The sequence below is a fragment of the Nelusetta ayraudi genome, unplaced genomic scaffold (assembly GCF_046127955.1).
Source record: "Nelusetta ayraudi isolate G7.1 ecotype Tasmania unplaced genomic scaffold, CSIRO-AGI_Nayr_v1 ptg000084l, whole genome shotgun sequence".
NCBI lineage: Eukaryota > Metazoa > Chordata > Actinopteri > Tetraodontiformes > Monacanthidae > Nelusetta > Nelusetta ayraudi.
Window position 1 is genome coordinate 166,497 of NW_027466134.1, and position 24,987 is coordinate 191,483.

The 24,987-nt window shown below is 48.3% G+C and overlaps 1 protein-coding gene across 1 annotated transcript in view; it reads right to left on the minus strand.

Moving 5' to 3' along the window:
* Window positions 1–2,184: 2,184 nt before the first annotated feature.
* Window positions 2,185–24,987, minus strand: part of cachd1 (cache domain containing 1) — a 65,262-nt gene continuing 42,459 nt past the window's right edge. The window contains exons 6-27 of the mRNA XM_076045307.1: window positions 24,063–24,207; window positions 23,764–23,980; window positions 23,505–23,654; window positions 20,169–20,438; window positions 19,713–19,862; window positions 17,188–17,311; window positions 16,965–17,082; window positions 15,304–15,472; window positions 15,066–15,208; window positions 14,271–14,452; window positions 13,523–13,633; window positions 12,068–12,190; window positions 10,940–11,039; window positions 10,691–10,807; window positions 10,310–10,470; window positions 10,059–10,145; window positions 9,042–9,158; window positions 8,072–8,223; window positions 7,217–7,378; window positions 6,913–6,990; window positions 6,688–6,789; window positions 2,185–3,200 (exon numbers count right to left, since the gene is read on the minus strand). Coding sequence (XP_075901422.1) covers window positions 2,956–3,200; window positions 6,688–6,789; window positions 6,913–6,990; window positions 7,217–7,378; window positions 8,072–8,223; window positions 9,042–9,158; window positions 10,059–10,145; window positions 10,310–10,470; window positions 10,691–10,807; window positions 10,940–11,039; window positions 12,068–12,190; window positions 13,523–13,633; window positions 14,271–14,452; window positions 15,066–15,208; window positions 15,304–15,472; window positions 16,965–17,082; window positions 17,188–17,311; window positions 19,713–19,862; window positions 20,169–20,438; window positions 23,505–23,654; window positions 23,764–23,980; window positions 24,063–24,207 — 3,223 coding nt within the window. The 3' untranslated portion in view covers window positions 2,185–2,955. The remainder of the gene's footprint in view (window positions 3,201–6,687; window positions 6,790–6,912; window positions 6,991–7,216; window positions 7,379–8,071; window positions 8,224–9,041; window positions 9,159–10,058; window positions 10,146–10,309; window positions 10,471–10,690; window positions 10,808–10,939; window positions 11,040–12,067; window positions 12,191–13,522; window positions 13,634–14,270; window positions 14,453–15,065; window positions 15,209–15,303; window positions 15,473–16,964; window positions 17,083–17,187; window positions 17,312–19,712; window positions 19,863–20,168; window positions 20,439–23,504; window positions 23,655–23,763; window positions 23,981–24,062; window positions 24,208–24,987) is intronic.

Here is a 24,987-nt window from a genome sequence, read left to right on the forward strand (position 1 = left end):
ACAGAAAGGCCTCATAAATAACTGATAGGATCTTCCCAGGCAGCGCTGCTCTATTATTCCCCCCTCTCGCAAATGCCACGACCTACTGCCAGCAGCTGAGCAGCACACCAGGAAAAAAAAACACACTCCCTTTTGTATCTCTAAGTACCAGGATGACCATTTTACTGTGATATGCCCCATATGAGTGGAGCAGGGGTCAAGACCTACACTGAACCTATGAGGGTGTGCTCATGCCGGGGCTCAGGCACTAAAATAAAAGGGGAAAATATGTGGCTGGTATCTGTTTTGATCAGGCATCAGGTTGAAAGAATTGGATGGTAGTTTTCTGCTTGTTTTTTTTTTGGGACACTAAGAGGTCAGACAAACTCCTCAACCTCAAGTCCATAAATAAAGAATAGTTGCAAATAAACATTTCAGGACAGCACCCATCTAGTGCAACACGACAGTATTTTTTTTTTTTGTCAACAAAGAAAGGCAGAGATCAGTGGAGTTAAAGTGTAAAATGGTCTTTATCACATTCACATTGCAATAAATCTCGATTTGATACTCTTATATGATACACGAGGGAGTGATGTACACATGATCCTTCAGTACATTAATTCACGTGATTCAGAGTGTTCTGACACACACACACACACACACACACACACACACACACACACACACACACACACACACACACACACACACACACACACACACACACCTGTAAATACTGCTTAAAATGTTCTACAGTAAAAATAATGCTTGCCATAAGAATCTCAATGTTGAGGGGAACCGAACAAGACGAAACAGAGAAACCTCGAGCCAACGCACAAAATCGTGGTAAAAAAAAAAAAAAACAGCTCCCAAGACTGCATTTGATCCAAAAGCTGTGCTGAAACACTACAAGGCCGCTCTGCTGCAGCAGCCTGATGGAAGTCCTACAGTGACTACAGGCCTATTTGGTCATTAATCAGTGAAAGGATGCATTACATACGTTTTTTTTTTTTTCTTTTTAAAGTTTGTCCGTGGAGAAATAAGCTTTCTTAAACATCTTGGAGACACAATTTAACTAGAAGACTCTCAAAAAAAGTGTTTTCATTTATTATTTTCTTTTACAAGTACTGCCTGCCATCCAATATGGACCTAAGGAAAAATAAATCTTAAAAAAAAGAAGAAAAAAACAAACACACACACACACACACACATCCAAGGCATCGGATACACGTATATTAAGACGCCATGGAGAGACGATTGAAGACGCCCAGCCGAGACACGGAGGCCTCGCGCCTCTGCTTTTCATAGAGGTTAAAAAAATACAGAGCAGGGTAGCAATAACTGGCGATTCTCTATTTACACGTCATGACCAATCTCCCGAGAACGGAGGGAGACTTTTGTTTTTTTTGGCACCCGGATGCGACCGCCGATTTCACCAAACCAGCTGAACAATCAAAGGCGAGGAGCTGAGGTCGGGGGAGGGGCTCTGCCTACGGATAAAAATAGACTGATTCCACAATCTCACAATTCTCTAAAACCATCTTGGGGCTTGGAAATCTTATAGTTGAGAGCATCACAGCCATACAGTCTCACACACACACACACACACACTCGCTCGCTCTCTCCCACACACACACACACACACACACACACACACACACACACACACACACACACACACACACACACACACACACACACACAAGTAAAAACAGACATTTGACAATAAAAGACATTTTGAGTGGTTAACCACAGAGGAGGTGACAGGTGGGCGGGGCCACCGCTGTCATCGCGCCTTCATTGGTTGGCTCTGTCCAGGAGAGGCGAGTCCTGTCTTGGAGCCCGGCTGGCATCAGTGGCAGATTTCTGCACTTTATCGCCACCTTGGGGTGGAGAAGGAGGAGGAGGAGGAGACGAGCGTCGGCGAGCCCTCCTGGCCGCACGCTAGAGTCCCCAGTAACGTGGGCGTCGCCTTCTTTAGGCTCCCCAGGTCCCCCCGGAGGACCGGCTGCTTCTGCAGCAAGCGTCCCCAACTCCCGCCGTCCACCAGTTACACAGTGAGTGAAGTCCAGTGAGCAGCCCAGACTGGACAGAGACCCTGAAGCAGCAGATCAGACGCAGAGTGAAGAGTCTCACTCATCATCGTCCGCTGCTTGTCAACGTTTTTTTTTGTTGTTCGTTTTAAATAAAGTCACTCCCCCTCCCTCCCTTCCCTCAGACTGACGTGCATTATGTACTGCAATACACCAAAACATGACCGGTTTCCGCGAAGACGTTTGCAGGTAATGACAATGACAATGACGAGCCCTGAATATGATGCATTAGTGACAGGAAGTGAGCGAGTCGGCGCCGCTCAATCCCGCCGCCGAGCCTGGATTGCGTTAGCGGACAATCTACAGCTTCAATAAATAGTAGAAAAATAAGTTTTCCTTCCTTTCGCTCTACTCTGTCTATATTTATGCAAGTGATGACTCCACCCACTACTTTCGAGTTAGCAGAAAATGCAGTGGCCAGAGAGTCGGAGCGGAGACGGGCCGATCACGCTCTTCATCTTTCTTGTTCTTTCTTTCGGCCCTGCGCCTCGGCCATGAAGAGTTTGTCCTCCCGTACGGATCCCAGCACCCCTCATGACTCGAGGAGTCGCTCCCAGGGGTGCTGCGGTTCTCCTCGCCAGTCAAAATTGGGGGGAGGGTGGGGGGGCTGACAGAAAAATGCGACTTGTGTTAAAAAAAGCACATCGGCTGAATTTCTGAGTTGGTGACGTCGGCACAGTGGAGCTCGCGCAAAGCTCAGCGTCCAATCGCGGCAGCAGCTCCAAGGGATTCTGGGAATCTGGCCGTCCGCCCATCTGCCCGCTCGCCCCGTCCACAAAGTACCGACTGATTGTGCTCGAGTGCAATCGAGCAAAAAAAAAAAAAACACAAAAAAAAAAACACGAAACAAAACTTGTTTTTCCACGACGAGTTCCGTCTCCGATCAGCACTCGGCGTCCACGCTGTGCACGGTCACGGCGGCCTGCAGGTGGTGCGCGTGCAGCGGGTGGTGGTGCGCGTGCGCGTGCCGGTAGGGGTGGAACTTGTGGCTGAGCAGCGCCGCCGTCTGCGGGGGCGTGTCCAGGTCCAGGTCGTCGTCGTGGTTGCCCACGTCGACGCCGGCCGACAGCGGGTCGTTGTTGCCGGGCGGATTCTCGCTGTCCTCCTGCGGGCTCATGGTGCTGTAACCTGGAGGGAGGGAGGGAGGGTGAGAACAGAGTTTAAACTCTGGAGTGAAACCAGAAGTTTCCCCACACGTGATGAAAAAAACACTTAAAGCCAGTCAGAAGCTGCGGTTCTGTCACCCCTAGAACTGCACAAAACCTAAATATTGCAATAAAAAAAACTGTCAATGAAAACACCTAAACTTCCCCCCAAAAAAACCTCTCATATCGCTAAAAGGTTTTCATGTTTTCAGGTTTTACTTAAATTTTTTTGAAAAACTGTCATGGAAACGCAGCAAATGAAAGTGACAGCTTGTTCATTCATGGCACGACTGCTCCTTGTGATGAAGAAAAAAGGTTCAATACAATATGTTCTACGCGTCAATCAACTTAAGGTACACCAAGATATTTTTTTTCAATCACTCAGTCAATCAACTTTTACTTGTAAAGCTCTAAATGACACGCAAAGGCATCGCTAAGCATTTAAAACTGAGCTATTACTCAAGTTGTACAAGGCACAGAGGATTTTTCCCCACTTTAGTTAATCTTGGTTGAGAACGTTTAAAGGACCAATATGATACCTATTGAATACCAACATTGTTCTGGCTGGCTCAGTTTTGCCTTCCTGCTACCATTGGTTTGGATGACTGATTTTTTTTTTTTTTAACTGGCCATTAAACTTTTAAGCACCAAAAGTACCACCAACAGTAGAATCAATCTCGAAAGTTGCAACAGGACTACAAACAAAACCATCAAAATGAAACCAAGTCTTAGGAGCAAACGAACCGAGCAGCGCAGGTTCTGCCAAGTGCGGCGGCAGCACAATTTTGAACGGAACAGAAATATCCGCTTTGGTTGGGCACGTGCGATTTTGAAAGAATACTTTGATGGCGAACGCACCTCCCTGACGGGCTTCCTCCCGCTTCCCATTTCAGCTCCTCATTCAGTTTGGATTAAAATAAAAATGATAAGAAGCAGCAGCAGCAGCAGCAGCAGCAGCAGCAGCATCGAGATTGAAAGCATTTTGCTAAACATCTTGCACATACATTTGGCCTGAGGAGGTGGAATCCCATGCCAACGTGGCAGCGAGGGCGCACTGCTAAATGGAGCAGTGGGAGGGCGCCATCACAGGGAAAATGGATTACTGGGTCACACGACAAGTTTGAACACACAGGGATTAATGTTTGACGCTGTTGCGTTCGGCTCAACAAAGTCGCTGTCGTTGGTGCTGTCGCAAACTTCCGAGAGAGGCATCCGAGCCGCCTGTGACATCACAAAGGGCCGATTCTTAATACTGACTGTATCAGCTTACGTTTTCTGATAAGGGGAGCTGGAGAAAGAAGTGAAGGGTAGTTTGGGGGAGTTCACCACCAAGCTGGAGACGCGTTCATTACCAGCAGACCTTTAACTTGACTGATTCCAGTCGAAACACTCGGAAAAGGTCTTAGCAACCAACATTTATTGGGGGGGGGGGGAATTAAAATCTTCCGTGAGAGTGAAGGTGAAAGACGAGAGAAGTCGGAGATAAAAGCCAAAGACGGACACAGGAAGTCGCCGGCGAGGACGCGAGGAGAGGGCGGAGGCGACGGGATGGAGAGAGGCAGCGAGGGATTAGAGCGGAGAGACGCAGGGAGGCTTCAAAGACGTTCAACACGCGACGGCTGCCAACTCTGAGCGCAGTTTATCCCTCCATCCAGACCAGGAAGCAGAGATTAGACAGGTGCACCGCCAGCCACGAGACAATTTGCAGCTCCCCCCAAATACAACTCGTTGCCAAGACATGAGGAGGGGCTCTGAAGAAACTACCATCTTAGGGCACGCTGGTGACACCGACACACACACTTAGACGCACACTCCTTAATTAGGACTAATCCTCTCCTCCGGACTGTTGGAGGTGACGCGGGGGTGAATTTGTGTGTGCTGGCGGTGAATTGACAGGTGAGGTCGCTGGAAGATCCAGCCAGGTTGCGGGTGATTGCCGTCGTCCCTGAAGCGAGAGAACCGGCGAGAGGGGAACTTGAGAGCAGAGGTCAAGGGTGACCGCAAGATGCACCTCTGCAAGAGTCACTGGGAAAACTGGGATCGCCGCTGAGGAAGTTTTGATTCACTTTGAATTTCCATCCTGCATTCTGCAAACTTTATCACCAAGGTTAGAAGAACCAAAGAAAATCAAAGCATCCCTCTGCATGGTTGGGCGATCAATACCCGTGTGTGTGTGTGTGTGTGTGTGTGTGTGTGTGTGTGTGTGTGTGTACGTGCGAGCGTGCGTGGGACTCGGCCAGATTGTTCTCCAGTGTCCCAAACAGACAAAAGATCAAGTGGGAGACAAGTCTGCAATATGTCTCCTCACCACTAGGTGCCACTAAGTCCTACACATATATGTACACAAACTGTATGTAACGAGTGTCCTGCTTTAAAAATGGAGACGTCTTTGAAGTGTATGCAAACATTTGCAGCTGTGAGACATTTAAAAAATGAAAAATCAAAAAATTGCGCCCCCTCCTGGTCATTTTCGCTTTCAGGCATTTTTGCGCGCACGCAGCCGGCATCAAGCGCCAACTCCTGGCTCTCTTCCTCCTCCACCTCCTCCTCCACCTCGTCCTCCTCCTCTTCCTCTCCTTCGTTACGCAACGCGTGCCGCCAATGCTCTTTGCCAGGAAGTGCGCAGATGCGGCGTGTAGGTGTTTGAGAGCCGGCGTGGGCGGAAGCGTCCGCGCTGGTCGAGTGTCAGACTTTACAAACGCGCACGGCGAAGGCGAGCGGCCCACTCGGAGTGGCGCACAAAAGAAAACAAGGGCCCGGAAGATGTGATGGAATAAAGAGAACGAGGCCGGAGCTGAAAAGCCCAGACAAAGACGCAAATGGGAAGAGTGGAGAGATGATCGGCTTAGAAGAAAAGCATCATCTTTCATCTTTTAGATTCCTCGTATTTTGAGTGAAGTAAAATAAATTAAATGGAAATTTCTTGTTCTGCATTTACGGTCACATCGTTGTCACATGACCTGCCTTGGAATCTGTGGACGGTTGAAAATTCTGAAGTAGCAGACATTTATCGCACTCTCTCCTCAGGGATTCCCATCAGTCTCCCTGTTGTTCATCCTGCATTTAAACTTTTGTTTTATGTTCTTTTAACTTGGTTGCCTCCTAACAAGTGGATCCACTCATTGTATAAATAAAAACGTTGACTGACGCTAAATAAAAAGACGGCAGCTATTCATTTTTGGTGACCTTTTCTGCCTAAAATATCCACGTTTACATTGTCCTGCATTTTCTGTCAGAAGGTCCATGTAGACGTTCACGCCGGTCCTTTAAATCCCACTTTGAAACATTTTACTATAACTGTTCCAATACAATCTGGCCACTTTTTGCCTTCCATCTGTGCCGTGATGCCTCGTTAACTTCGTCTTTCGACAAATCCACCGCAGCTTCGTAACTTTTCCCTTTTTTTGAGGGGGGGCAGGGCGGGGGAGGGGTGGCACTACTTTTCTGTGGATAAGCGTGACGCGTCCTACCGTGATCGCTCTCCGTCCCGGACCGGCCCCAGTACCTCCGCCTGCGTTCTGGGGTGTGGGTGTGGCGCTCCAACACGGCGGCGATGAAGCGAGTGTTGCTGACTGAAAGCGGAGGGAAGGACGGCGGTGCGGTTAGAAACGCTGCGACTGCGCTTGGAGCATCAAACCCCTCTCCCCCTCCAAAAATAACTGCAATCAAGGGCCGGCGAACTACAGTGCACTCACTGATCCCTCGGTCCTCGTGGCTGTCCTCGTCCCTCTCATCTCGCTCGTTATCCAGGTTCGACATTCTCACCGACATTTCTGGGGCGGCAAGGAGTCAAAGGGGGGGGGGGGGGGGGGAGTGCGTGAGGATGAGAGAGAGGTGGCGCTGCTGCAAGACGTGAAAGATACATGAGCAGCTGGTTCGAGGGAAACACAAGCACAAGGCAACTTCCTGAGTCAGCGCATCCAACCAAAACCATGGCCTCTCTCTTTCCAACGTAATTGTCATCCGTGGATGATTGTGTAACCTTGTGAAGGTTCCTACCCTGTGCTGCCAGCGGTGACATGTGCTGGTGAGAGCGCCTGTGGATCTGGTGCCTGTACGCGTACACAGCCAGCACCAGCACCATGATGCATCCCATGATTCCCCCAGCCACTGGCCCCACGGGGGCGCTCTTGATCATGTTCAGAGAAGACACCTCCTCGTCTGCGGGGGAGACAGAGGAGACAGGGGAGACAGGGGAGACAGGGGAGACGTTAACGCTCGGGGGAAATGACAACAGGAGCTCAGGATGCCACTTCATGCTGGGACCCTGGTGCATCTTGGAACTGAATATGAGTCCAGCTTAACAAGAACACAGGGGGGAGAGGATAATAATAACAGTGACATGAATCTCAAGCCTGTCAATGACATCCCCTTCCTTTTTTTTCCCAACTTGCTCTAAGAAAGTGTGGAAACGTACAGAGCTGGAAATCAGCCATTGGTGATGTCACAAAGGGAACTAATAGCTGCCTTTCTCTCTCAAGCACACCCAGGGAAGCTCAGTTAATGCATGGCCATCTTGTGTTGGGATCCTTCAACATGCAGGAAGGACCGACAAAGCATCAGCTTCAGCAGGGAGGTAATATGTGGACATTTTCTGCAGGCCGCTGTAAACACGAAGCTAAATAAGCTTCTCTATGGAGTTTGTTGGAAAGTTATCAGACAAGGCTGCTCCACAGGACTGTGGCATGAAAAAAAATAATTCAACACAGATCTGAAAACCGGTGAACTGTGGAACATTTCACAACAAAACGAAAACGGGAGCGTGGAGAAAAGTTGTTCAAGGCCACAGCGACTCACTTAAAAATGGATTCAATGCTTTAAATAAAGTTTGAGTCAGATTGATGTTTCACCCACCCAGCAGCCCCAGGCCATCTGCGTAGGGACTCTTGGCGCCGACGATGCCTCCGAAGCACTCCTTCTGCAGGGCGCAGTAGGGCTTGTCCAGGTGGGTCTTCCCGTCGCTGTCCACCATGCACCACTCGCAGTCCAGGACGCCGAAACAGTCGCTGGAAGGCAGAGCAGAGGTCAGCGTGAGGAAGAGCGAACGTGGTCAGCACAGTTCCCATTCAGCACTGTGTACATGGAATCAAACTTAGCAGTGCAACAGTGGAGCAGATTCACCTCACAAAAACACAAACAAAGTCACGTTTAATGCTACATGTGCATTTAAAATAATGAAATATTTGTATTGATATATATTGTGATTTTATTTGAAGGCGACCAATTAAAAAGATTCAGTGGCTTTTTTTTTTTTTTTTTTTTTTGCTTTTTACTTGCTGCCACTGGATGGCACTGTGTCGCACAAATGTAAGCTAGATACTCTCACATACAGTGGTAGAAAAATGTTTTTGGACACCTCATCGTGCATTTCTGACATACTAAACTGCCCTGAGAATCAGCCTCAAGTCTCCAGGTGCAGTTTATTTTAGCGCAGGCAACAACGTTCATCCACATGCTGCACGTGCGCTGTTCCTTACAGCTCACAACTGGATGTTTCAGCAAGGAGCCTCCAGAGAACAAGAGTACAAAAACTACAAGAATTTAGTTTTCTTATTTTGTCTTATTAACAATTAACAACAAAATAATTAAAATTTGTTTGTGCGCCTCTAATGCAGCCAAACCTTTTGAAAACACATGAAAATATTATCTGGCAAATATTTAATGACAAGAATTGGACTGAGAAAAATTTGTGAAGGTGTCCAAATTATCGATATCTAATCAGTCACTCAATGACACAAATACGTGCAAGTCATGGTGCACACACGAGTTGTTTTAGTGCGACGTCCCACTCTTCATTGGTTTTAATGCGTGGACGTGTGCTCACCTGCTGGTGTATCTCTGGCTACAGCGGGTGTTGATGCACTGTGGCAGGGTGTCGTGCAGGGCGGGTTCGATCACGTTGAGGCTGACGGGCTCCTGATGCACTTCGCAGCTCGGGTTCCTGCACGACAAAAGCAGATAAATTCAACGGAACCGACTGAGGACGCGAAAACAAGACGCTTCACATTTTAATTTGATTCCCCGGAGTGAAAGACGAGGACATGGCGGATGCAAATGGGAGAAGAGGAGGGAAAATATGAAAGTTGGGTGGAAGGACAACGGCATGTCAGTTTATTCAGCTCAGAACTACAAAGAGAAAAACACAACAACAGGAAAATGCTGCCTGGAGCGACACAAAAGAAATCTGACAGTAAGAAAAAGCTAACAAAAAACAAGGTAATTGTATGTCATCCTGGGATGACTAAACGAGCGGCGTTCCCAACACAGACGTGTTGTCAGGGAGCACTGACGGCTGATGAAAGGAGCCAAATAGGAAAGAGTGGGAGATGTAGAAACAAGGGGATATGGACTAAAAGGACAAGAGAGAGACACAAAGAGGATCCACCCACCCACTCGTCCATCCATCCATCCATCCATCCATCCTCCCTCCCACTAACACGTCTCCAAAAACCAGCAGCTCCTACACGCCTGAACACTGTCAGTATTTCTCTCTCTCTCTCTCTCCCTCCACTGCCTCTCCAGCCGCTCTCTCTGCTCGCCAACACGGCCACGCAAAGTTTGCAGGATGAGTCCGGCTTCGCAAAAGGGATGTGGCAGCTTTTTTTTGTTTTTTAAATTGCTGTTAGATCCCGACACTGCACACATATTTAACGGCGATCAGAAGTCCAGGTTCAGCACTGAAGATTGATGACGGTGATTTTCGGGAGCGAAAGAGCGCTTGCAATCTAAAATGTAACCACTTGATGTCGCCGTTTCTTCTCAAAATCCCTGAATGTTACACACCTTGAAGCAAACTTGTAAATGTGATGTCATATGTGGCTGAAAGGTGTTTTGCACCTACCTGTTCTCGGCATTGGTGAGGTTGCCAGTGCACTCATTGACCTCCAGGGGGCACTCACACGGACACTCGCATTCATTTTGTTCCATTCTGCAAAACCAAGAGTTCCAATCTGAACATTCGCAGGCTTAAAACGATGCAGCGCCTTGTCAGAGCAGCTTTTTCTTCACGGTGGTCAGACTGTGAACACGCTGGGGTCGTTTAAGTGCAAAACGTAGTGAGCCGGTCTCCACGTTGGTGGCCGCTGCACTGACCTGTGGCAGTTGAGGCAGAGTCGGTCCACGGTGCTGCAGGCGCAGAAGGCCAGAGAGTCGCACGTCTCGTTGACAATGCCAGCGAATGCGTTTGTGCCGGGGATTCTGGTCAGACGGTACTTGGAACAGTGGCTCCCGTGTACCAGGTTGGTCAGGTCGCCCTAAGAGACAATAGTCAGAATATTTATGTAGCTGTTTTTTTTTTTTGTTTTTTTTTAAAGACAAACTAATAAAAGAATCGGGATTCGCCACAAGGTGGCAGTGTAGCACCGTCAGACGTTCAATCCTAGTTGAGACAGGCCCATCGTCTGATCCTGCTGCTGCTGCTGCTGCTGCACAAGGTCGTCTACTGCTCATTCAATCAGCGTTGTTCTGACTCACCATGATGCTGGTGTTGAACTTGTAGAAGCGCTGCACAGTGCGATCGCTGAAGCTGTTGCACAGGTTTTTCTTGACAAAGTTGGGGTGGTTGAGGATGTCGTTGGCCACCAGGGGCTCCTGTCGTCGGTGTGCAGGGTGAGGAAGGGAGAGTTGAAAAGAAAAACAAAAAACCAAACACATCAGAAACGGACGCAGGGCTCGTAGAAATGAGTTGAACAAGTGGTGATCAGGGAGTATTTGGCCTTTTACCTTGTGCGTGATGTGCTGCTGCTCTGCGGGGGCGTGACCCTTTGGGTCGATGAGAGTGGGGTGGGCCACCAGGTAGCCTCTGTCCTCCATAATGAAGCACCTGCAAAATATGAAAACATGAACAGACGATTTTTCAGCTAGATCAAAGATCTTTAGTGATAAACAGCCGTCCTATTTCATGACAGCCCCTGAAAGGTCCAGTGTGTCATATTTGGCTTGATTTATGACTTTTATATTGGTAAAAGCTTAATATACTGCCCCAAAATACATTCATTAAGGGTATAATCGTATTACAATAAAATTCATTTGTTTTTCCCACCCTTAGAAAGGTTGTTATGTGTACATAAGAATATACGTATGGCAATAGTTTTGCTTCCATTTAGCTGCCATCTTGCACATATTGCCATATTTCTAAGGAAGCCTGGTGCAGACAATTCAGCTGCCTGCCTGACAGCGTGTTTCGTATTTAGGTTGACACTTTGCATCATCACTAAATCAACGAAGAGGAAGGTGGACAAGGTATCCAGGTTTGGGTGCGCAGGCCACCGTAGCTCTCCAGCAAGCTCAGGAGGGGGTAGGTAGGGTGAGCGACAGACGCTGCAATCTAAAATGTCGGCACTTGATGTCACCGTTCCTTCATCACAATCTCCAAATGTTACACTCTTAACCTTTAAATTCAACTTAGGCTCACACAAAGTGGCCCCTGCTCCTCTTTTTCTCAACTCTTTAAGCATCCTGCAGAACAGTGCTCCTCACCGCCACGCAGCCCCTCGGGGCTAATCCTGTTTAAGACACCTCGCGCTCACCAACAGGGAGCGCTTGAAGAAAGAGAAGGAGGGATGAAAGGCGCGGGGAGGAGGGATAAGAGCCGAGGGAAGGTATGCGAGGGCCGAGACAACAGCAACAGCGCATCGCTGCGGCTGGAATGCTGTGATAATCAGCTTATCTCATCGCTGCTCCTCTCGCTTTCATCGTTTGCATCTCCCCGCGAGTTTGACTCTCGCCCGCCAACACGGGCCAGAAAGTAAGAGAGGGAGGGGGACGTGGCGGCTTGCGTGGAGGAAGCAGACGATGGAAAAACAAAAACAAAAACGGAGCCCAAACACTCCAAATGATCTTCTTCCCTACCGTATCTTGTTGCCCTTGTCCTGATTGCAGATGGGCAGCAGATCCAGCAGCACTTTGTAGAAGTAGCGCAGGGTGAAGTCGATACCCATCACTGCCACGGCGTAACCAGGGGCCATCTGAGAGCTGATGAGCAGCGGAGGAGAAAGGAGAAAAAGGGAGCGGGCAGAAAAAAACAACAACTTGTAAGTCAGAATTGGAATTGTAAAGCAGCCACATGATGCAATGTTGATTTCTACCAGCGTTCGCTGACAGCACGAGGCTGCCTGTGCAGTGAACTTCCCACAAATAGGACGAGTCAGTTCTTTGCTTCTTTTGCATGCTCGAGTTCTCAGAAAGTCAGCGCTGAAACACGCAGTTCTGGGAATCTATGGGACCTTTAACACAAATAACACAAAAGCAACATACAACAGGTGCCAATAGTGACCTGTTGTGTGTTGCTTGTGTGTGTGGCAGAGAGAGAGATACGCACTTTTCGGCGTTATGCTCACTAAACTGGGCTCCAACACAGAAATCCTGATATACAACACACACACACACACACACACACACTGAAGCAGAAGGTTTATAATGTACGCTTGTTAGATGGCAAACAGCTCCTTTTGTGTTCTTGCATTAGACGTCACAGAGCCTTGCACCAACTAAAACCGTGAACGCTTTGATCACAGCCGCGGCCCTCTGACTGCAGGAGGATGTGAGCGCGATGTTCTGCTTTGACTAGCGGGAACAATTAACAACCAGAGAGCTTCAGGAAGCGGTGAGGATACAGTGTCTCGCTTTGGGGCAACAGACACTTGAGGACTAATTAAACTCAACCTTTCGGAACTGAGCACGTACTACTCTGCCATGAAGCTGAAAAGGCCAAAGGTCAATGTTGGTTGTCTCGTTCTGCTGACACCACTTCCTTAAATGAGCTCTTAAAACTGCAGATAATCAGAAAAAAAATCATCTAGTGTGGAGAGCAAAGCAGCACTAAAGCGTTTTTTATAGCCGCTTGAAAAACAACATTCCAAACAACAAGCGGGTTCTAAGATCTGGTTTGCTTACTTGTTTGTTCGTAATTGCAACAATGTGTCAAAGATGGTTCACATCGGCAAAAGAACGTGTGGAAAATTCAACTTGCTGAAAAGGAAGTGACACACGACAGTCCGTGGCTGCCTTACTACTAGTTGGTAAACCTATAGAGAGCTATTGAAACAATGGTCAGTGGTGGTATCACTTACTGGTATTGAACTGAGAATGCAGATATGTTACAAACTGACGACTTGCTGACCAAATATTCAAAAGTAAAAATACTGTTATTTTGCATTTATTTGTCTATTATTGTCTGGTGTATTGTGTCTATTTCTTTGCTGGCTGTAAAACAAACTGTCCATCGGGGATTATGAAGCATCTTGAATATATTCAATTCTTACAATAAAAGTAATCAATCAAACACTTGGCTGTCCTTCATCTCACCTGGAGGCGTGGATGGTGTGGCTGATGGTGACAACATATCCGGCTCCAGCCACATCCAGGTAGGGCCCAGTGAAGGTGATGAGGCCCGGGTTGGCCACAGCGTGTTGGTACCTACAGGTGAAGGACACACGAGTAGACACAAGATTTATGTTAGTTTCATCATTCCCTCCCCACCATTGTCCACATCACTTCATATCATATATTCTTTGTTTGCAATGTGAATCATTCTTTCACAGACGATGTTACGTGTAAAACGCATGCTTTTCTAAAATCGTCATCTTTTTTTTTTTTTTTTAAGTCAGTGCAAGCTCCTCCACCTGTGCACACGAGTTTGAGAAAGCGTTCACTGGTCTGATTAGTGCACACAACATTAAAAATATACACAACTCCCTGACGTCAAAGCTTTCTCCTGGCAGCTAACTTCAACATCCCTGCGTTTGCTCAGAGCCGGGCCACAACAATTTATCAGTGATCATTAACTCAGGATGACAGTTATTAAAGACGCCTCGTACATATAATTAAGTGTCACTTAAAATCAAAGCTGGAGAGAGAAAATCCTAATTCAGTCTCGCGACAAGTACAGCCATGCAGGTGGTGTTCACGCACAAACACTCATTTCCTTTGACGCCTACCTTTCCGACCAACACTGTGAAACACACACGCATGCACACAAACACACGCACATACACACACACACACAAGCACGAATATTCACACCTTTACACCCGCCCCTTTTCCCGAGCCTCACCATTGTCTGCGGGTCGGGTCGAAGGCTTTGTCCATCAGCGATCCCGGGTAAATCCGGAGCACCCCGCTGGGCGTTGCTATGTAACGGCGCACAATGTAGCAGTTGAGGCTACTCATTTCCATTAATGTCATCCACTCATCCGTGACGTGACTGGTCGCCATAACCTCGTTCCTGACGGACGACTGCAGGGATGGAGGAGGGGGTGGGGAATGGGGGGGCAGAGGTGGAGGTGAGAATCCAGGCGACAAGCGTCAGAAAGGTTCCAAAATTCCAAAAGCCAGAAAAAAAAAGTGCAGCCATTATTTTCACACACAAATTGGTTCAAACATCTGGCCTTGCTTTGTTTCCAGTCAAACCCTTTTGGAAAAATTCTATTCAGTCAGCACGTCTGTTGTCGAACTACGGCTCAAAGATGATCACGAGGGCGTCCATGAAGGCCCGGCGGTGAAGAATAAACGGGACGTGATTAGCGACTAAGCCCTGAACCCCCCCCCCCCTCAGTGCCGTTTCCAGAGAGGCATCAAAGTCTGAACGGGGTGATGAGGTCGCGGGAGGGGGGCCTTTAAGAAAAGCCTGAGAGTGAGAGCTGGGACGGGGGAGTGGGTGGGTGGAGGGGGGCTTAAGAGTTCAAACTCTAAACCCCCCCCCCCCCCCCCCTCGGGGGACAGGAATGCACCCGGACTGCCAAAAGCACGTGGGGGACGTGGGAGGCGAGGGTCTCAGAGACTTGTTTGCTTTCTCCGGCCGTGAAAGGAAAAGTGGGGACGGTTCGGAGTGAACACGCGGCTGCCGTACCTTGAGGCCCGGGTTGGCTATGAGCCTGGTGTTGTCGCTCAGGTAGGCGGTGTAGTGCTCCACCATGCGCTTGGTCTCCGGCTGGCTGAGGTGCTCGTAGGGGGAGGAGAAGCTGCCGGCCGACAGCATCACGGTGGGGGATTCTGGGTGGGGTGGGGGGACAAGAGGGAAGAGTTTCATCCAGTCGACCTGCAGAGGCAAGAGCAGCCGTTTCTGACCTTGTGCTTGCGCGTCTTACCGACGGTGGCCAGCTGCTTGAAGTGCAGGCAGGAGCTGGGCTGACCCAGCAGATCCAGACGGTGGTAGAGCAGCTTGGAGCTGGGGGCCGTGTTCAGGTTCTTCAGCTGCTTCACCGGAATCTCGGGCTGCATGTAGACGATGCACAGGATGAACGACGTGTCCTGGACCTGCAGGGGGAGAGACGGAGAGTGAAATTATTTGATTGAATTTGATGCTTTTCTTGCCCCTTTGGGCTGTTCCCATCAGGGGCAGGCACAGCCTAACCCTGTCCTCTGCATCCGTCTGCATCCTTAAATGTCCTGTTTGCTCTTCCTCAAGACCTCCTCCTATCCAAATATTCACCGTCCCTCCTCTTGACATGTCCAAACCATCTCAGTCTGGCCTCTCTGACTTTATCTCCAACACACCGACCGTGCTACTGGCTGTCCCTCTGATCTTCACCTTCCTCATCCTGGTCACACCTGAAGAGCAGCTCAACATTAAGATCTCTGCTACCTCCAGCTCTGCCTCCAGTCTCTAAACCATCCAGCATCACTTCCAGCATCACTTCACATGAATTAGTCGACCTCAAACCCCCCACTTTTTTCCCACAACTGTCCTATTTAACCTGTTTGACAAGCTAACGTTCAGTAGATTTTTGCTCGTCAAGATGACTTTTTGGCAAGTTTTAATTGCGTATTCCTTTTCGTTTTTTTTTTTTGGATCTGCTTCACGCTGATCCAGAACTTAATGTAATAATGTAATAAATGATGAGCGGCTGATGGCTGGCTTCAGCCATTTATTGCTGCAGAGGGATGGATAAAGCAGGCTGCAGACTGCAGGCTGCAGACAGGCCATGCATCTGATTTACAGCCTCCTCTGCAAACTCTGTGTGAACTACGTGCGGAGCCGCCGTGACGCCGCACTGGCTCCCCCGTCGGCTCTCTTTGCGGAGTGTTTAGCGTCAGCCGTCGCAGTCGGCGTTTCACAAGCCTTCAACAGCGTCGTCCCGACAAAATAAATGGGTCTGCTAAAACAGCGACTCACACGCTGTGGACTCTAAATGAGCCTCGCAGAGCTCAGTCCGTTCCCACTGTGAGAGATCGGAACATCAACAATCATTTTTTTTCGGCGGGACAGAAGTTTCTGTCCTGGACTGGAAGTGTAGCAGGGAGGGATCCCCCTTCTTTTCTTCTCGTGGCTGCATCTGGAGAGCTCTTTAGAAACACAGACGGCTGCCAAACTGAAAAATGAGCGCTTCAACTCGAGCGCCTGCGTGACGAAAAACCAAATATCAGAAAGTAGAAACGTGTACGTGTTGTGAGTTCATCGACGCACTGCTGTGGCCATTTTGTTCCAAAGGTGCGACGCTTCAGCCGTGGAGAGGAAAAGCGGAGCTGTGGTGGGCCGCACAGTTTCAGGGTGTGGGAGCGCTTGTTCTTTATGTTTTGTTTAAATTAATATCACCACAGCAACTGACTTAGGTGGAGACATGAAGGACTGGGAGCCCAGAACTCTACGCTGCTTTTACACGGCGGTGCTGTCACGGTGACGAGCTTTAAACCAGATAAAAGGGAGAACATTTTTTTTAATTAAAAATCCTTTTTTTTTTTCCAACTAGACAGAGTCTCATTGGGTTTCACCCTGGTTTCAGTGTAATCTTGGACTGCAGGTGTTTACCAGCTTCCAGGCGTAGCTGACGTTGTAGGCGTCTTTGCTGACGTCCCTCAGCCGGTTGGTGTGCCAGGACAGGGAGGAGTTGACCGGAACGGCGATGATCTGACTCCCCAGGGGAAGGCTGCAAACAAACAAACAAACAAACAAAAAGAAAAACAAAACAAAAGTTAAACAAAATCCCACTTTCTTTTTGTTTTTGCTATTGTAGCTCTACCGTTGCTCTCACCTGAGGATGTTCTGTCGGACGGCGGCGAACCCTGGGATGTTTTCGTAGTGGATGATGTCCGTGTGCAGGGGAGGCTCCGTCATCAGGTAGGGCCGGGTCAGTGACGGATGCATCAGGGTGTAACCTGAAAATCAAACATCATTAATGGCTGCTAAACACATGGTGCCACTCACAAACTCATTAAAAATGACATTTGAATGATGGTAAAAGTGTGTGAAGGTTCTCAGTCATCCAGGTCATCTTAAGGTATCAAGGTAGAAGGCTTAAGTTAGGGCAACTGCACTCAGATGGAGAAGCATTACCAGAGATATTGGCTAAAAGACCAATAGTCACACATAAAACATCACAATATGTGCAAATGCTGAGCTGAGAAAAAATCATGAAGACGCTGGATTGGTCAGAATGTGACCATAAAAAGAAAGGGGGGGGGGGGTCACAGCGTGCATCAGTGGCCTCCTTAAGGCCTCTTCCAAATATTTTCCTTCCAGGCTCAGCAGCCTCCCGTCGCTGACGTGCTTCCCTAATCATATTTACCTGCTCTGTAATTGGCAGCAGGCAGTTTGAACGTGCTGCTAATACTTTCGAACGGGGCCCATTTGTCAATGTTTACGCAGGTTGCTGCCGCGGCCAGCGGGATGCGGTAATGAGCCGTAATTTAATGGGAAAGTTATTACAATAACAGAGCGGCTCAAGGGGAGTCATTGAGGAAAGGCGCAGCTGCACAAATTCACGCGCAGACAGTCGCACGCAACAGTCGCACGCAACAGTCGCACACCTCGTTTCGCAGGTCCGCCGGTGTTTATGTCCACCTTTTGTCTCGCACTGGCTACTGGCATCTATTTTTTTTTTCTTCCTGCCTTATTTAGCGAGACCTTGTCCACACGTAGGTTTCACAAACAGATTTTTTTCTGTGTTTGCCGTTCGGCCTTGCTTCCACATACAGATACATTTTTAGGTCACTACAACAGGAGATTGTGGAAACTCGCTACAGGCGTTTTTTTCAGGGCTGACGGGAAATGCATTTTTTCGCTTTTGTTCGACGACGACGACGACGACAACAGTGCGTGCGCTGCCTTGTGTTTATTTACGCAGCCAACGGCAGACGGATGACAGACGAAGCAAAAACAAAAACTGCGTTGTTCCTGCGGCAGGACTTTCAACATCTGGTGCCAGTTGGCAGTTGATCAGGTTAATTGTCAGAAGTAACGCAACATCACAGCCAATCGTTGTTGCGTGTTTCTAGTCCTGCACCATTTCAATTTGTTTTTCAGACCTCTGATTGAACGTCCAATAAAATTAGGGTTTACAATAATAATAATAATACATTTTATTTATAGAGCGATTTTCAAAGTCCTCAAAGACACTTTACAGAAGTAATGTTAAAAATTTACAATTTAAAAACACACTTAAATATGTATAAACAAATAAATCAAATGCAGTTTAAAGGATTTTAATATCAATGGCAGTTGAAAACAAATAAGTAAGTAAACATTAAAAGCAGTTCAGTAATGGTAATGATGGTTTACCTGCTGGTTTTGCATAAGACAGCCAACACACGGTGTTGGATGTAGATTAGTTTAATATGCTGTCAATGTTTACACTGATTTTTTTTTTTTTTTTTTTTTTTTTTTTTTAAACTCCCCCAGAAACCAAAATCCAACACAAACTTTGGTTGCCGTTGTGGTTGTTGACAGTGTTTTAATCAGAGTTACGACCTGCAGTCCATCAAGCCAGACCTGCTGCCCGTCCTCGCCGTGCAGACACGCCGAGCTTAACCTGCCAACTCCACAGCACCGGCAGTCAGGACGCCTCCTGAGTGGAGGCCAAAGCAAACTCCCGGGGCCGGACGCGAGCACTACCGGCCTGCTCGGCTTCGCAGCGGAGGAGAGCCAAGTGCAACCACCGAGATGTCAGCCGACCCTAATAAGGTAAACCGCGAAAAGCCTTCGGACGGACCCAGAAACAAAGCGCAATTCTGCCGCTGCGCTGCGCAGGAAGCCCAGAAATGCAGGTTCCCACAGCGACGCACAGTGTTGCAACCTGTGAAGATTGAAAGCCGCGAGCGTGCTCAGGAATGTGCGCGCCGCTGGCCTCGCTCAAGTGTGATCTGGATGCAGCAAAGGCAGCGAAATGTCAGCGGCGGCCAATGAGTGGCTAATTTGTTCTGGCCTGTTTGTTGTTTCAGCCAGTGGGCCTGTTCTGGCCGAGCGCAGAGGAAGCTGTGGAGAAAAGGAGCACTAGGGTGGGAGTGTGAGTCGTTCGCACGTCTGTAGACGTGTGCAACTGCAACACTGGGGAGGGGAGGTATATGAGGGCCGAGTACATTTTACTTTTAAAAACCTCTGTCACCTCAAATCTTTATCTTAATTATTATTTTACTTCTTTATTCTACATAATCTTTTACTGTCTATGCACTTCTTATGTAATGATTGCCGATGACTAAGTCACAATCTTCTCCTCTTTAAGCGAGTACCTGTGCGTGTGAGACGGTTCTGAGCGAGCTGCCGTGTTCCTGGGCCACTGACCTTTGTTGTCGATGAGGAAGGTGTAGGACGCCAGCGAGTCCTGGTAGTAGGTGACGTCCTCCAAGATGTACGCCAGGTTCACGTCCACCCCGACCACGCCCAGCAGGAGGTTGGCGAAGTAACAGGGCCGGCTCACCGTCATAATAAAACCTGGAGGGGGGGGGTCCATGTGAACTTTAAACACCATTTATGAGCTGCTGTCCAATCTCAGCACGTTTAACTAATAATACACACAGCCTACAACCTAATAACACAACCTGACTGTGCGTTTTATGGCATCGTTAAATCACAGAGACTATTCTTATCAATATTTAAATCAGGTGAATGACGTCAAAGAAGCATGATGGAAATTTTACGACTTTACTGGTGAAAATGAACGGGAATGAAAAAGTCCAGCGACACCACTGACGTTCAACCTAAAAACCCTCCCACGATAACCTTCACACTTCCGCTCACCATCTCCCATTGGGTCGGTGTAGGGCAGGCTGAAGCGGGCCAGGTCGATCATGCGGTTGGGCAGGTTGATGTAGAAGCGGCCCACCGTCGTCTCCAGGTTACTCAGCTGGTTGAGGACCATCATGCTGCCCTTCACCACCGGCATGGACGAGGCCCCCGTCGACCCGGAGGGGCCGTCCCGACCGAAGAGCCGGTCGACGCCGTATTTCACCGAGTTCTGTTCGGCCAGGTCCCTGAGGAAGGCCAGTTCCTTCAGGCCCGTCACTCCCTCTGAGGATGATAACGAGAGAGAACGGCGTTAGGGAAAGGCAGGCGGGAGGCTACGATGGAATTTCTTTGATTTAATGAACCAATTATAACAGGAACATTGAGATCTGACATCCTTTTGCCTTCTACTAACTATACTTTAATCTCTTTATTATCTCATTGTTTTACATTCTTAGGTCACACTTTGCCCCTCAAATGACCAGCTTTTATTCTAATTTCTTCAGTGCATGTTTTGTATTATTGGACAGCCGTTTTTCCTTTCGTTGTCATCTGTGGTGGTGTTTGAATGGTTTGCAATTTGTGGCAGCGCTGTGAGCTCAAGGCAAATTTCCCTTTAGGATGACAAAGTCCACCAGAATCAGAGGAGATGTTTCCAACCAACCCATGAAGGCGTCTAATACCCTACACCAGGGTAATGTAAGCTGCCTCTTACCGTCTTACGTGACGCCCCTGGTGGCCCCCACTTTGAAAACCCACTGCCCTACACCAGTAATGAAGAGCAGACGTCGAGCACTCTTTCTTCCTTCTGAAGGAACAAACCAAGTTGATCCAACAGCAAACGAGAGGCTTATGAACCAGCAGCCATTGAAACTATCTCATTCTCGCACAGGTCACTCGGTTCAACCCAAGACTCAGATTCAAGGGAATAAAAGCACAATAGGCAGAGCGCAACACATGGACTTCTGGCATCAAGCAGCAGACATTTCATCAGCGGCGCCATGCAATCCTCCGCCATCGCCAGCTTTTCCGAGTAAAACGCGCCAGACGGCAGGCCTCGTCCACGAGGTGCAGCGGGCCAAGCCGTAAATAAGTCCTTCATCGAACTGGAAGACGTCATGCAGCCGAGGCCGTTAACGCAACACTCGGGACTCTGCGTTTCTTCACGCCTCGGAGGGAACGGACGACCTGCAGCTGTCACCTGGAGCACTTTGGCACCCGGCGGACTGCCGGAGAGGACACGGCGCAGAATGTGAGCCAGTGTCCAATCACGGGCCGGATTACAGCGGAATCCCTCTTTAATGCCAAGGCTCCAGTCCGCTGATCATCACGCTGAGCGACTGAAGGGAGGGCGAAGGCCTCGCGGGTGGGAACGTCACATATTAACAAAGGGAGACATTTTCTTCTTTCCCCTGACAGTGCTGCTGTTCCGTCCCCACTCAGTCAAGGGCAAACACATTCAAACACAAGAATTTGAAGCCTAAATGAGGATTCCCCCCCCACCCCCCGACAGACTAAGAGCTGAAAGCAGTCTCTGATACTCAGCGCACCTAAGTGGGATATTTTCCGAGGGCTACAATTGCTGTCCATGTATTCATTTCTAACGCGTCGTACCTAATATCAGTGGAGTAGATGTATGTAGTGCAAGCAGCCGCTGACTGACTGACTGCCAAATGCTGTGACTGCACACTGTAGCTCCCACTGTGTGATTCTGAGGTAAACAAAAATGGATTTCAGGCTTTACTTTAAAGACTGGAGAGGAGACAAATCTCAGATCGTGCACTTTTTTGGGGGGTTGTTAAAGTCCCAGGCACGCACGCACAAACACACACACACACACACACAAGGGATCTTCTTTCAACCAGCACTTTACATTTGGCAAGAGATGCAGGGAATAGTACAAACAGACAAACAAACACACACACACACACACACACACACACCGAGGACCTCTCAGCTGCGGTGAACAGCATCAGCAACGAGACAAACGTTGTTGTTTTTTCCCCCCTCCAGATATGCATTGCTAATAAACTCAGAGGACGGTAGATTCGTGCGTCCTTTTCATCACGGAGCTCTTTAAAGACCAAGGTCCTCTGTCAGTCAGAGTGAGCAGCCTTTGAAGCCTCACTCTCTGCTCTCTTAGATCTACCTCATTTCCATTCTCAGACGAGAGGAAAAAAAAACAGGATTTGTATTAATGGTGGACTAGCGCATGTGCATCTGCAGGGAGCGTGTGTGTGTGTGTGTGTGTGTGTGTGTGTGTGTGTGTGTGTGTGTGTGTGTGTGTATGTGTGTGTTTCAGAGGGAGGCAGGAATTAGATGCGACAGATGGATGGACAAGGACCACGACAGACAAAAAGGGCAAACACACACACACACACACATAAATGCAGATGAACAAAAGCCTTTGAGGTTTCTGAGCACCTGTCTAACCTTCAGTTTCTTCTGGACTCACTGAACCCAAGAATGAGGTAAAAACATGACAGGAAAACCCAGAACAGCCCACAGCAGTGCCAAACAGGAAAGAAACTACAAGCTGCATTTCTTCTTTGAATTGATTTTCACATTTCCAAAAAATAAAAACTTAATGGGGGAAAAAAATTGACTTACAAAGCATGTGTATGAGAACCAAATAAATTAAATTGTTGATCTAAATATTTTGATGAATAGACTTCCGCATTCCACTGCCAGACAAAATATGAAAAAGACAAGGTGTGTGTGTGTGTGTGTGTGTGTGTGTGTGTGTGTGTGTGTGTGTGTGTGTGTGTGTGTGTGGACTGCTGGCAACATGGCAGAGTTCCTAGAATCAGTAGGATAAATAAACATGAGTGTCATGTTAGTTGAAGAAACAGCAACAGTTTGTTGTCATGCATCGCGCTCTCAAAACTCAATACTCTCAATACAACTGGAGAACGTAAAGCAACCCCCCAAAAATATATGAATTGTAGATGGAGATGAACACAAATGTATTTATCCTCAATATAGAAACAAATCCTAAATTACTAATTTTTACTTAGCTAGCTACCAGCAGACAATTTTCTTTAGAAAAACGGTTGAAATTCAAGGATTTAATGGAAGTTCATTTAAACAAAGAGTCGCTTTGTTGTGCCAATCAGTGACCATGTACACAAGGAAGAGGATTTACACATAGTGAAGAACTGGAACTGTGAGGGGACACTCCACTTACGGCTGTTGTGGCCAATGACCAATCACAGTCACCGCATTCACAAAACCAATCAACAACCTGATCAGCTGATACTTTCAATACAAAAACAATGACTTCGGTAGTCATTTGAGCACCGTTAACCACCTGATCCCAACCCAACACTACTTGCGTGACTGCCACCCTACCATTCATGAGCGCGTAGGTGAGGATCATAACCGAGTTGTTGAGGTGCCGGTTCTCCTCCCGGACCACGCTGAGCGTCGCTCTCTTCTCCTGCTCCGACGACTCGCGGGACGTGAGGCCGGACGACAGGTAGATGATCACCATGTCGGTGTCTGCGCCGCGGGAAAATAAGATGAGACGATTTCATGAGTTGAGCTGTGCAAACACGTCTTGCTGAGAGAGAGAGAGGGGGAGAGAGAGAGATGCACGACTCTGCCGTACTTGCGCTCTGCTTGGAGAGGCTGCTGGTGTTGCGCAGCAGCTGGAAGGCCTTCTGGAAGCCCGCCGCGTGCTGCGTGGCTCCATCCGAGGCCTTGATGTTGGAGATGAAGGTGCTCATCTTCCTCTTGGTCTCGCTGGTGGCCGGAGACAGCAGGCTCTTGTAGCACTGGTCCAGCGAGCAGGAGCGGACCAACTCGCCCACCGACAGGATGGAGACCTGGAGAAGCCACATCAGAGTTGTTCCTTGCCGGATGTGAAAGTGGACGGGGGAGGATTTTCGTTCCCTGCCCTCTCCTAACCTTGTCGTGCTCATCGACGGCGTTGAGGATGACCAGCGCAGAGTCTCGGGCGATCTGGAGCTGGGTGTCGGTGACGGACGCTCCGTGGTCCACCAGCACCACGATGTGTTTGGACTGGGGGCGCACGGCGGCCACGTACACCGGCCTGCAGGGACACAAGCAAACATCGGGATCGGATGCTGCAAAATGCTTCACCAACAAAGATTTTTGGAAGCGACTCCTGAGCCATCTGAAAATTGTCACACTCTGTGCTACACATCGAATTAATGAAGCACTTTGACTTTGTGAGTCACTTTCGTGCGCCCTTTTAAATCTTCAAACAGGATCCAAGGAGCTTTTAGTGGCAAAGTTAATGAAAAACAACCAACAGATTAACAATCAAAACAATGGGAGTTGCTTCAATTATTCGTTTTTTTTTTTTTTTTTAAGTTGTCGCCCAGTGAAATAAAAATAAACAAGACTGCTTCTAAAAACAACACACACACACACCATGTGCTCACTGCAGTTGACATAACAGTCCAGCTTAAACACTGAGCCATGTTGCTGATGTACCATCAGCTAAATGAATGTGTTCGCAGTGACGGGGACTCAGTGCCTGCGTGTGTGTGGTCTGCTGGATAAAGGCGAGAGGTGCAGCCACAAAGCCTCATTCACACTTGGCAAGCACGGCCAGAGTGGCATTTTCCTCGAGGCAAACGTGCCAGCCAACTTGAAAGGAGGCAAAAAAAAAAAAAAAAAAAAAAAAAAAAACAGAAGAAGAGAGAGAGCAGAGAAGCCGTAAACAGAGAGGAGACAACGGCAAATAATAATAATAAAAAAAAAGGGATCAGAAAGCGATGGAAGGACAGAGGTGTGAAATTCCAACAGGCTTCAGCCGCGAAGGGGGCCACATTCCAATTCCAGCCGAGGGCATGTGTGGTCGGGG